We start from the raw sequence: 13,505 nt of genomic DNA, 5'->3' as shown, positions 1-13,505 counted from the left end.
GCCTGGAGACAGAGGAGAGATTGGTTCTCTCACAGAGAAAAGTGAATAAAACAACTCTCTTTCTGCAGTGTAAGGCTGGCTCTTCCTTCATAGCTGGCTGCAATGATAGATGGAGATAACAATTTTCAACAGGAACTCCATAATCTATACAGCTGCAAACTTTAAATGTCTGCTATGCTTGTTGTTGTTTAGTCGTTTAGTCGTGTCTGACTCTTCGTGACCCCATGGACCATAGCACGCCAGGCACTCCTGTCTTGCACTGCCTCCCGCAGTTTGGTCAAACTCATGTTCGTAGCTTCGAGAACACTGTCCAACCATCTCGTCCTCTGTCGTCCCCTTCTCCTAGTGCCCTCCATCTTTCCCAACACCTGGGTCTTTTCCAAGGATTCTTCTCTTCTCATGAGGTGGCCAAAGTATTGGAGCCTCAGCTTCACGACCTGTCCTTCCAGTGAGCACTCAGGGCTGATTTCCTTAAGAATGGATAGCTTTGATCTTCTTGCAGTCCATGGGACTCTCAAGAGTCTCCTCCAGCTTAGGCAGGTATAATGCAGTCTGTGGAATCCATTTGGCTCCCACAGCTTGACTTTGGTGCCCTCCATCCCTAAGTTTCTTGGCTGCTGTAAGGGGCTGTTCCTTCCATGCTCCCACCTGCCCACAGACTGTCTTGCCAGGCTGTCTTATCTCCCGCTCAGACTACTACATGGGGCTACCTTTGAAGGTGACTTGGAAACTCCAACTAATCCAGAATGCAGCAGTGACTGGGAGCAGCTGCCAAGACCACATTAACACCAGTCTTGAAATACCTACATTGGCTCCTAGTACGTTTCCAAGCACAATTCAAAGTGTTGGTGCTGACCTTTGACGCTCTAAATGGCCTCATCCTAGTACATCTGTCTCCACCCCCATAATTCAGCCCAGACACAGAGATCTAGCTCTGAGGGCTCTCTGGAGGTTCCCTCACTGTGAGAAGTGAAGTTACAGGGAACCTTCTCGGTCGTGGCTCCCGCCCTGTGGAACATCTTCTCATCATATGTCAGGGAGATAAGGAACTATACTACTTTTAGGAGACATCTAAAGGCAGCCCTGTGTAGGGAAGCTTTAAATGTTTAATATTTTATTATGCTTTTATAGTTGATTTAAGGTTTTTGCCCAGAGTGGCTGGGGCAACCCAGTCAGATGGGCAGGTGGGCAGGGTGCAAATAATAAAGCAGTGGTTGTTGTTGTTATTGTTGTTGTTGTTTTGTTATATACTATGTTGAGACTATTTTTTGGTGAGATATACAATCCATGGAGATGCAATGTCATCTCCTCAGATGCAAAGTCAGCTGTTAACCACTGGAACTGGTCAGATGGCCAAAGAGGTTACCAGAATATGGACCTCCATCTTCCTCCTTTCCAAAGATACTTTGGGCACTGTTACTGCTACACCTATGTCCCGCTTCCCCCTACTGACTGGCCTCATTTCGTATTTGCTTTGAATTATACAAAAATAAAAAGAATGTAACTTTCATTTTTACTGAATTGTGGGTAACTATGTGTCACACTTTTTCCAGTCAAATGGATGGAAGGGACTGGCAAATTCTTTCCTACTTGCTTGCTACTCAGGATATCAATCGTAACCACAGGCTCTTACCCAACATCACCCTGGGCTACAGCATCTATGATACCTATTTTGATGGAAGAACAACTTCTGATGCCCTGACAGACCTCCTTGCTGGTGGGAAAATCAACATTCCCAACTACAGCTGTGGAAGACGGGGAAAACTGCTGGCATTTCTTGAAGGGAGTGAATCCAGCATCTCCACACACATTGCAAGCATGTTGGGCATCTACAAGATCCCACAGGTAAGAACTGGGTTCAGGTCAAGCACACTCAGAAACACTTGACATGCCATAGAAAAACAAATGATGCTTTAGGATAATGTAACTGGCTTTATTGCTTACCTTACATCAGACACCACTTTGAAACATTGCTTTCCATGAAGTGAAAAGCCATATAGATATATTTTTGTAAATAAATTGACCCTGAGATCTTCTCCATGTGAAAAACCTGCTCCACCACTGAGTATTGACTGAAGCCTAATTTGCAAGGGGGTGAGCTATGGGGCTGTCGCTGGAAGAGGCCCTACCCCTCACTGATTTACAGCAGAAAACCTGGTGGACACTCAACTTCTGGGTGAGGTGGGGAGTTAAAAACAAAAAGATGGACAGCAAAACACATGACAAACAAGCTGGCTTGATGTGACTGACTCTTCTGGGTTGGCGATTTCTAGGCTAGGATGTGGGGTGTCACTCTCCAAGCTCGATAGGTGGGAGTATATTTTCAGGTTTTTGTCACTGTGCTGCCAATAGTGTTATCATTGTTGCGGGTGGCTGACACACACTCAAACACAATTTATGGAATGGTAATGTGGATTTGTCTCTGTGTTCTTTAGTGGAAGTCATTTGGAGTTCTGCTCGTTGAGAAGTGATTTCTACTTAAAGACTTTTTGAATGACTAACGCTCTCAGCCGCTGCTGAAAAGTTTATCTGCACAGATTTAGTACATATTATCTGTGGTCTGATAGGTTTGTCATATTCTTCTTTGATTTTGCATGTTATATTCACCAAATCAGTTATTGTGTGTGTTACTACTATGGCGTTAACAGCTCCTATTCTGGAAATACGATGTTTGCTGTTTCTGCTACTAACAATTTAATAAATATTACATGTATATAAGGGAATAAGTATCCAATCTTTGTCCTGAAAAACAAATTTGTTTTCCCCCCCCTCAACAGCTCAGTTATGGTTTTGTTCTTCATGATAAAGCCCAGTCCCCTTTTGTCTACCAAATGGCTCCAAACCTAGAAACTCAGTACCTGGGAATTATCCAACTCCTCCTGCATTTCAGGTGGACATGGGTTGGCCTCTTTGCTCCAGACAATGACAATGGAGAAAGATTCCTGAGTATCTTGACACGTCTGATGATCAAAAGGGAAATCTGTGTTGCCTTCACAAAAAGAGTACTACGAAAAACTTGGCTGTGGTTACCTCATGAAGCTCCTGTTATGTGGATACAAGTTAATGTATTTGTTTTCTATACGGACGCTCAATATGAACTTCAAGTAATCATTGAGGTACAATCCTTACTTGAAAGGATACAATGTGGGGGTAAAGTCTGGATAGCCACAGCTCTTGAGAACACAATCTTGTTCTATGAGAGGGAATTCTTCCGGTATGTCCATGGTTCTTTGTCCTTTGTAATGAAGACTAAAAAAAGGACAAAAAAGGACTACTCCGAACCAATATTCCCTGCTATTTTGCAGCTTTGGCATGAAGAATTTGAATGTGGATATTCAAAACATGCCTTGTCTGTGAGAGGTTGGACAAGATGCAGGGAGATGGAGAATCTGACTGTACTACCTCAGAAAGAAACTGATAGTGTCCTATCCCAAGACAGCTATGTTAACTACTTCAGTATCCTAGCGGTGGCTCAGGCCTTGAATGCAGCTTATTCATCCAGATCACAGTACATGTCATTGGGAGGAGGAGGAGGCAGGCTGGAACATCAAAGTCTACAGCCATGGCAGGTATGTCCTTTTCAAACTGGCAGTTCAGTATCACAGCTCCGGAATCATCCTGATAGGAACATAGGAAGGTACCTTATACCAATCAGAGGAATGCTCCATCTAGTTCAGTATTGTTTACGCTGACTAGGAGCAGAAACCTAGGAAGCTGCCATACACTGAGTCAGATCATTGATCTTGTCTACAGTGACCGACTGGTAGTGGTTCTCCAGAGTTTTTGGAAAGGAATCTTTCTCAGCCCTCCATGGAGTCACACCATCTCCTTTTTTATTATTAAAAAAAATCATTTTTATTGATTTTTCAATCAAATAAACATGTTACAAATAAAAATATTTCACATAAATTACAGTGTGTTGTTTCTTATTTACATCTCTTAACTCTTGTCCTCCTCTTATCAATTCCAAACATACATACTTGTTCTTCCGAACTTGACTTCCTCGTTCTTCTCTCTTGGTTTTCTACTCTAAACATACATATTGACAGGGCTAGATGTTTCTTATGTTGTATTTTTTTAAGTTAATCCTACTAGTGTTTTAACATTTTTACAAAATTCCTTTAGATAATCTCCAAATTTACCCCACTCTTCCTGAAACCTTTGCTCTTTCTGATCTCTTATTCTTCCTGTCAACCTTGCCAATTCTGAATATTCCATCATTTTCTCTCTCCAGTAATCCACAGTTGGAATTTCTGATGTTTTCCACCTTTCGGCTAATATCACTCTGGCTGCCGTAGTGGCATACATGAACAGTTTTTGGTCCTCCTTTCTAATTTCTCTTCCCATTAATCCCATCTCCAACTTCCTTATAATTTATGACTTCCAGGGTGACCAATACCACTGGATAACCATCTTTATATAGGTTCTTTTAGGACTGCTTGCTAGAGCAAAAGAGGATCCAGAAGTAGAAGATGACTCCATCAGTATAGAACTTAGACCTCTAATAACTACATCGTCATCGTTCTTCACATGCTTCCCCAAAATCTTAATCAACTTTCCTAATGAGTCCAGATGAGAAATGTACTGGTTCTTATTCAGATATTAGGATTCAGAATAATCAGGGATTGAATATCAAATGTGGTTGCATGCTCTCAGGATTCTGATGTTTCTTCTCTCATTCTAGCTTCATCGTTTTTTGAAAGAAGTCCAGTTCTACTCTAATGCTTCAGCTGAGGAGCAGTACTTGGATGAGAATGGGGCACTGGCCATTGACTTCGATATCGTGAATTGGGTGCTGTTTCCTAATAACTCTCATGCCAGAGTGGAAGTTGGGAGAATAGAGAAAGAGGCATTCTCAAAACTGAAATTCACCATTAGCCCAGAAGCTATAGTGTGGCCCTTATTCTTTAACAAGGTATGGGGAAATTATATGCATGATTTTATTACCTATGACATCAGTTAACCTCTAGTACATTGTTGAATAGTGATATGAAGAAGACATTTGAAGGCAGCCCTAGTTTTGAATGTTTTATTGTATTTTTAATATTTTGTAGATACTTCCCTGGACCTAAGTCCCATTGAGCTTAATGGAGCTTAATCACTCTTGATTGATGAAGCATGTTTAAGTTTCCACAGTGGAATGGGAAACTTTTCAAAGCACAGTAGAACCTTCTCCAACATGATGCCCTCCAGGTATTTTGCCCTCTAGGACAAAAATATCTGATGGGCACCAGAGTATGCTAAGGTCTTTGCATCTCTTTGATAGCTCAAGAGGGCGGCATGAAAACAGTTCAGCTCAGGGTGGCTGAATGTCCCCGTGGAATATCAATCTTAAGGGGAAGAAGAAGAAACACAGAAGGGTATTTTCTGCCATGCTGCTCTTCAAACCAACCAACCAACCATTTCACCCTGAATTGGGCCCAGGTCATGTTGAGCCATTAGAAGCAAATATACCTTTTCCAGGACCTTTCCAAGACTCTATATTCCTTTTCCAAAGATCCCTAACAATTTCCCCGCGATGTTGCTTCTTCTCTTTCTACCTAGACCGTGCCTCGTTCAAGATGCACACAGAGCTGTCACCCTGGATGTGCCAAGAAGATTCAGGAAGGGAAGCCTCCCTGCTGCTATGATTGCGCTCCTTGCTCAGAAGGAACAATCTCCACTCAGGAAGGTAGAATGTGTCTCTGGTTTTAGCAGGTCCAAAGAGCAGCACTGGGAGGCACAAATAGTTTCCGCTGGTTGGAAATAGCTCCCCCCCCACACTTGACCAACACATACTAAACCACTGAGCCTCTTGGGCTTGCCAATCGTAAGGTGAGCAGTTCAAATCCACGCAACAGGGAGTTCCCGTTGCTCTGTCCCAGCACCTGCTAACCTAGCAGTTCAAAATCATACAAGCATGAGTAGGTAAACGGCATTTTTTGTGCACTCTGGCTTCCATCACGTGTCCCGTTGCGCCAAATGTGGTTTAGTCATTCTGACCACATGACCCAGAATAGGTGTCTGCTGACAAACGCTGGCTCCCCATAGTCAAATTTGATTGGACAACCATCCAGAGGTCCTTTACCTTTACCTTTACCTTTACATACCTGCACCCCCCATCACCTGATGGGCAGTTGAATTCTGCCTTGATGAAGCACCCAACCATTCCCTTGAAGCTCTATTGTTACCCGTCACACAACTGAAAAAAACAGCTTCACCAAACTGAGTGACCTGTTGGGCTAATTCTGATGCAGTGGGCTGATCTCACAGGGAAAACTTTTCTAGCCTTGCTCCACAAGTTTCATTTTTTGGGGGGGGGGAGCAATGGATTGAGACTTCTCTACCAGGGAAGTATGCATCTCTCCTTCCCAACACAGTGTTCTTTCCTGATGTCTCCCATATGCCTCCCCTTCCCCACAATTGTTACAACATTCCAACTGCTGTAGGTGTGTTACTGATGTAAGGTACCGAAAACTCTCTCCCGGTGCAGATGCCAAGGAATGCACCAAATGTCCAGAAGATCAGCATCCAAACAAGGAGCAAGATCAATGTGTCCCCAAAGGAATCACTTTCCTATCCTATGAAGAATATTTGGGGAGCCTCCTAACTTCCTTTGCCCTCTTCTTATCCTTAACCACTGTCCTTATCTTCGGAATATTCATTAAATACAAGGAAACTCCAATAGTCAAAGCCAACAACCGGGATCTCTCCTACATCCTCCTTATCTCCCTCCTGCTCTCCTTTTTGTCCTCTTTCCTGTTCATTGGCCAGCCAAGGAAAGCAACCTGCCTTCTGCGACAAACAGTCTTCAGTATCATCTTCTCTATTGCTGTTTCTTCCATCTTGGCAAAAACCATCACTGTAGTATTGGCCTTCCTGGCCACTAAGCCAGGGAACACAGTGAGGAGATGGCTGGGGAAGAGTCTGGCCAACTCCATTGTCATATCTTGTTCCTGTGTCCAAGTTGCCATCTGCACCATCTGGCTGGGAACCTCTACACCATTCCCCGACTCAGACATGCACTCCCAGCCTGGAGAGATCATCCTGAAGTGCAATGAAGGGTCTGTTGCCATGTATTATTGCGCACTTGGCTACATGGGCTTCCTGGCTGCCACCTGTTTCACAGTGGCTTTCTTAGCCAGGAATCTGCCTGGGGCCTTCAATGAAGCCAAGCTGATCACCTTCAGCATGCTGGTCTTCTGCAGTGTTTGGGTGTCCTTTGTGCCCACCTACCTGAGCACCAAGGGGAAATACATGGTAGCCGTGCAGGTCTTCTCCATCTTGGCCTCCAGTGCTGGGCTCCTGGGCTGCATCTTCATTCCCAAGTGCTACATTATTTTACTGAAGCCGCATCTGAACATGAAGGAGTACCTGACAACCAAAAAACCAAACATGGCATTTGGTAGGTAGCTGTGGGAACGCGGAAGATTTGTGCACAAAATAGACTGGAACTATGACTTCTAGTAGGGATTTAAAAACCAATTAAAGCTGCAAAAATGTGGGGCTGCCCTCGAGACTGACCCAGAATCTGCAACTTGTACAAATTCAGGCAGATCAATGCTACAATATTGCACCACTACTGAGATAATTGCTACTGGTATAATATATTGACATACAAAGGTATCCACAGCTTGGGAGATGTTACCTTAAAGTTAATCTCTGGCTTCTTTTGTGTAGAGTAAGACTTGACCTCAATCTCTTTCTAAATTCCAAACATCTATATAGCTTCTGTCCTGCTTGGGATCTTTGGTGGCTTGTAAGGTTTAGTTTCCAAATAAAACTCCTTCCACATCCAGAGTCTATTGTTACATGCCGCTCCAGTTTCCAACAGAGGTGCAAAATTCCAGGGATTTCAGCTTTGCTTTATTCAGGGTCTGTGTTTCCTTTTGCAAATGAGGCTCAGTGGAGACTGTGGCGTCTTTATGAAATATGGTTTATTTACACATATCTACAACCCAAGTCTATTGTGGAGGCAAGGCTCCAGCATTATGCTCCAAGGGCGTGCCTTCCTCCTCCTATAGGCACAGCAGGCTCGAGTCTATGAACATAGAAATCATCCATGCTGCCTCTTTCTTTGTTGTTATAGCCTGTCACAGTCAATCCCTGCCCCCTCCAAGGCCACAAAACAGACTGAAATCCTAAGCCCAGCCTGTTGCTCTGCTCATCAGCCCGTCATGAGCGGAACAGCCTCACACTCCTCTGCTGTCTGGCACAGAGTAACTTTTTTTGATAATTCCCCATTGTCTTCTTTTGTTCTAGATGATGGTTCTTTTCCACAGGGGGTTTTCTAGTCAGGAAAAACTGATTTAACCTGCATTTTTACACTGCTACACACAACATCTGGCACTCAATGTTTAGAATGTTTAATGTTTAGAAACGATGGGTGCCTTGCAGTCACAGAATCTGGCACCCAAAACCTATAACAATGTATATGGTTTCATTCTTGTGTGGACTTTTGGATGTTCTCTAAGGCTAGAGCTGTGACTGAAACACATTCCACATTGTGAGCATTTGTATGGTTTTTCTCCAGTGCCTTTTATCCAGCCAGAGCGCAGTTCCGGTATAATAATAATAATAATAATAATAATAATAATAATAATAATAATTTATTTATGCCCCACCCATCTGGCTGGGTTTCCCCAGCCACTCTGGGCGGCTCCCAACAGAATATTAAAAACACGATAAAACATCAAACATTAAAAATGTCCCTAAACAGTGCTGCCTTCAGTTGTCTTCTGAAAGTCAGGTAGCTATTTATTTCCTTGACATCTGATGGGAGGGCATTCCACAGGGTGGGTGCCACCACTGAGAGGACCCTCTACCTCGTTCCCTGTAACCTCACTTCTCACAGTGAGGGAACCACCAGAAGGCCCTTGGAGCTGGACCTCAGTGTCCGGGCAAAATGATGGGGGTGGTATACTTCAGGTATACTGAGCCGAGGCCATTTAGGGTTTTAAAGGTCAGCACCAACACTCTGAATTGTGCTTGGAAATGTACTGGGAGCCAATGTATGTCTTTCAGGAAAACTTCATGGTGAGTTCCAGCCCCTATTTTTCTTGAAAAAAGCACTGGTGACATCATTAGGTAATGCTCTTCCCACACTGTATGGCTTCTCCCCTGTATGGATTCTCTGATGTAAATTAAGGACCCGCCATACTCCTTCAAACAGCTTGCCTGGGCACCTGCTCTGCTTACTCATTCACCTGGCCATCGATTGGCAGCCACAAAATGAATTGCAGTGTGACAACTGCTTTACATTCTTTGTATAGAGCAGGCATCCCCAAACTGCGGCCCTCCAGATGTTTTGGCCTACAACTCCCATGATCCCTAGCTAACAGGACCAGTGGTCAGGGAAGATGGGAATTGTAGTCCAAAACATCTGGAGGGCCAAAGTTTGGGGATGCCTGGTATAGAGGAAGGGGGGAGGAAATTTTCGTCCTAGCAATTCCAAAGATGTTTCTCGTGGAAAGCTTGTCAAGGCCACCTGCCCTCCCTCTTTGCCCCAAATGAGTTCCAAAAAACATGTTTTTCTCCAGTTCTGAACATTTCCCTTCACCCAAGCAGATGGACCAGAGGGCTGGGTGATTCTTCTATCTTATAATTATTAAAATTACAGTGATTTACACCATTCTTCTTACCAAAACTCCTGGGATTTCCCCAATGACTGAAAACACCATAATTAAGAGCAATGAGGCAAGTTATTGCACTAAGCCTGAAGGAGGAATGGTTTCAGAAATATACCCTTTACCACTGGTATTTGGAGCCGGTAGGGACAAGTGGGCAAGGTTTACTACTGGTACTTTTCAATAGCAGGACTCGATCTGTATAACTAAAATTATTGCTGTCAAAAGGGAGGCAACTGTTGCAGGCAGACTCAGAATGACATTGCTTCTCCTGCTGCTGCTCCTGCTGCCAATACCCCAGGCAGTTTGTGGGATGCTGAAGGCAAAATGCCCATTGAATTTGATCAGGGATCAAAGCGACCCATGGAATTATTACAGGCCAGGAGACTACCTCATCGGGGGCATCATATGTCCAAAAGGTGCTGTAATTAAACCATACATTTTCTCCGGGCCCCCCTTAACGAGGATTTCTGAGTAAGAAACTATACGCTGCTTGATATTATTATTATTATTATTATTATTATTATTATTATTATTATTATTATTTAAAGATTTTATAATATTACATAGTAAACTAATAATCAAAAGGAAATACTTTTGAGGGGTGATATGATAGCCATGTTCAAATAAATAAAAGGATGTCATATAGAGGAGGGGGAAAGGTTGTTTTCTGCTGCTCCAGAGAAGCGGACATGGAGCAATGGATTCAAACTTCAAGAAAGAAGATTACACCTAAACATTAGGAAGAACTTCCTGACAGTATGAGCTGTTCGGCAGTGGAATTTGCTGCCAAGGAGTGTGGTGGAGTCTCCTTCTTTGGAGGTCTTTAAGCAGAGGCTTGACAGGCATATGTCAAGAATGCTTTGATGGTGTTTCCTGCTTGGCAGGGGCTTGGACTGGATGGCCCTTGTGGTCTCTTCCAACTCTATGATTCTATGATTCTACTTTCAAAAGTTATTTGTTTGTCATTACATAGTGTTGCTTTTCAATGCAATGTTCTTTATCTAACACAATGTAGAGTACTACCTTATAATACAAAAAATAAATATTAATATATTATATCACTCCACCTAGTTTGTTATCCTTTATATTTCATCACATAAACACAAGAGAAAATACATGCACTCCCGACATAAAGGAACAAACATAAAGAAAAGAAAAAAACTTGTATATTCCCACGTATTTCAAGATCATACTGTATATAACCACAGTTTAGACTTCCTCTTTCTCCTCCCACAAAGCTTCTTAATAGAAGGGGAGCAGATGTTCCTGAGTGAGCACTGAGTTGCAGCTTTTCTATAGAAAGTAGGATAAAATCCACTGCGCAAAGGATTATCTCTGCATTGTGAAAAACCCTGTCCTCTGAGGTCCCACAGCCATCCACATTGGTTTGATTTCACAGCCAGGTTTCAACTTGGATATTATCTGAACTGTTTAGAAACTGTTAATCCTAGTGGTAGTTCTTACTTGTGTTTTAAAATTGTTGAGAGCAAAGGTACAATGCAGCCCAGTAAGTTACCTAAACCATTGGGAGTTTGTAGGCAGAAAGACAATCTATTCTTCCCTCGCCAATACCTTCTTAAGTAACTCCATGAAGATTACTTTCTCTCAGGTTTTCCTTCCTTCTTCCTTCTCCAGCCAGTGTTGAATCTTCATTTTGGACCTTTCATCATGATGGCTGCAGGCAAGCATACACTCATAATGTTCCTTTTTTTTATTTCAACCAGCAGTCTTGCCAAACTACTTACTTCAGCACTGTGCAGCAATATACAGGTATATACCAAAGTCCAACATGAATTAAATCGACTGTTGTTGATGATGTTTTTTTTATTTGCTGTTTTGTAATTGGAAATATTGCCTGAATTAAGTGTCATTTTGATCTCAGGGTGAACTATAAATATTTGTATTGCAGGTTTGAATTCAGAAGGTACTGGCATATGTTGTCCTTCTTCTTCACCATTCAGAAGATCAATCAGGATTCTAGGATTTTGCCCAACATCACCCTGGGCTACAACATCTATGAGAACTATTGTGATAGCAGAATCACTTCCGATGTCATGCTAGACCTGCTGGCTGGTGGGGAAATCAATATTCCAAACTACAATTGCGGAAAATGGAACAACCTGTTGGCAGTTCTTGAACATGCTAATTCTGACATCTTCAGCCAGATTTCAACCATGTTGGGCATCTACAAAATCCCACAGGTATGATGGATTGGGAGAAAAAACAACTGTGTATAATTCTGCAGATCCTTTGGTGACTTGCAAAATTTATTTTGCCAAAGTTTATGTTCCTTTTTGTTCTCCTATTTGGAGCAAGACTTCCGTTTTTCCGAAGGAAACTTTACCTGTAACAGCTCCCCTGAATCTGTCTATTACATTGCCATTATTTGGTAATTAACAACATTTAAGAATTGGCTGGATCAGGCCAATCTAATTCAGCATCCTACTCTCACATTTGCCAACCCAATGTCCCAATGGGAAGCTCACAAGCAGAACTTGGCGGCTAACCGATTGAGGTTGAATCCTGACAAGACAGAATTACTGTTTGTGGGAGATAGGAGGCGGGCAGGTGTGGAGGACTCCCTGGTCCTGAATGGGGTAACTGTGCCCCTGAAGGACCAGGTGCGCAGCCTGGGAGTCATTTTGGACTCACAGCTGTCCATGGAGGTGCAGGTCAATTCTGTGTCCAGGGCGGCTGTCTACCAGCTCCATCTGCTACGCAGGCTGATATCCTACCTGCCCGCAGACCGTCTCGCCAAAGTGGTGCATGCTCTGGTTATCTCCCGCTTGGACTACTGCAATGTGCTCTACGTGGGGCTACCTTTGAAGGTGACCCGTAAACTGCAATTAATCAAGAATGCGGCAGCTAGACTAGTGACTGGGAGTGGCCTACATAACACCGGTCCTGTAAGACCTACATTGGCTCCCAGTACGTTTCCGAGCACAATTCAAAGTGTTGGTACTGACCTTTAAAGCCCTAAATGGCCTCGGTCCTGTATACCTGAAGGAGCGTCTCCACCCCCATCATTCAGCCCGGACACTGAGGTCCAGCACCGAGGGCCTTCTGCCGCTTCCCTCATTGCGAGAAGTGAGGTTACAGGAAACCAGACAGAGGGCCTTCTCGGTAGTGGCACGCGCCCTGTGGAACGCCCTCCCAGCAGATGTCAAGGCAATAAACAACTATTTTACATTTAGAAGACAACTGAAGGCGGCCCTGTTTAGGGAAGTTTTTAATGTTTGATACTGTACTGATTTTAATATTCAGTTGGAAGCCGCCCAGAGTGGCTGGGGAAACCCAGCCAGACAGGCGGGGTATAAATAAGTTGTTGTTGTTGTTGTTGTTGTTGTTGTTGTTGTTGTTATAACTTGACACTCAACAACACTCTCCAGACTTGTGACTCACCGCAACTGATATTCAGTGCACAGTGCCTTGAGCAGTGGAGGCAGAACATTGCCTTTTAAAACCATCCAAGTTAAACTATGCACTCTGTGAAGAAGTACCTTCTTTGCTCTGTCCTGAATATTCCAACATTTATGTGTCTCTCCTTTTCTTTGCCTCTTCTCCAAACTAAAAGGTCCCTTTCTTCATAGAGGAGCTGCTTCACCCTCTCAAGCAGCTGTGGCAGCTCCAGGGGGCTGAGGTGTCTCCTCAATATCTTTTGGCAGGGCCTCCAGTCCCCACAATGTTGAGGGGGCCTTCATGCTGACAAACACTGTCAGAGACATGGCAGGGCACGGTGTCTTGGTCCAGCGTGTCCCTTTGGGGGTCAGCAGGGCGCCTTCCAGGAAGGAGCGCTGGCAATCTCAAAATGTGCTCAGGTGCCTCGGTGGACCACGTGGAGGAGGGGCAGGAGGCGACCGCACCAAGGTGGTCTCAGCCTTGTGGTGGCAGCTGCAA

At 43.7% G+C, this 13,505-nt stretch overlaps 1 protein-coding gene across 1 annotated transcript; it reads left to right on the top strand.

Annotated features, from left to right (window-relative positions):
• Nucleotides 1-1,533: 1,533 nt before the first annotated feature.
• Nucleotides 1,534-7,392, top strand: LOC132591787 (vomeronasal type-2 receptor 26-like). Its single transcript, XM_060272216.1, has 4 exons — nt 1,534-1,845; nt 4,685-4,915; nt 5,545-5,671; nt 6,473-7,392. Exons 1-4 carry the CDS (start codon nt 1,534-1,536, stop codon nt 7,390-7,392), a joined length of 1,590 nt encoding a protein of 529 aa, XP_060128199.1.
• The last annotated feature ends 6,113 nt before the right edge of the window (nt 7,393-13,505 follow it).

Source organism: Zootoca vivipara, chromosome 2 (assembly GCF_963506605.1).
Source record: "Zootoca vivipara chromosome 2, rZooViv1.1, whole genome shotgun sequence".
In the NCBI taxonomy this organism is placed as follows: domain Eukaryota; kingdom Metazoa; phylum Chordata; class Lepidosauria; order Squamata; family Lacertidae; genus Zootoca; species Zootoca vivipara.
Note: the sequence above shows the minus strand (reverse complement) of the source record. Positions and strands in the feature narration are given on the sequence as shown.

What these genes read in the sequence shown, in the direction of transcription:
- LOC132591787 (XM_060272216.1), top strand. Translation starts at nt 1,534, where the DNA reads ATGTGTCACACTTTTTCCAGTCAAATGGATGGAAGGGACTGGCAAATT. An exon ending in GGCCCTTATTCTTTAACAAG is followed by an intron (nt 4,916 to 5,544) that starts GTATGGGGAAAT and finishes CTTTCTACCTAG; the next exon opens with ACCGTGCCTCGTTCAAGATG. An exon ending in AACAATCTCCACTCAGGAAG is followed by an intron (nt 5,672 to 6,472) that starts GTAGAATGTGTC and finishes CTCCCGGTGCAG; the next exon opens with ATGCCAAGGAATGCACCAAA.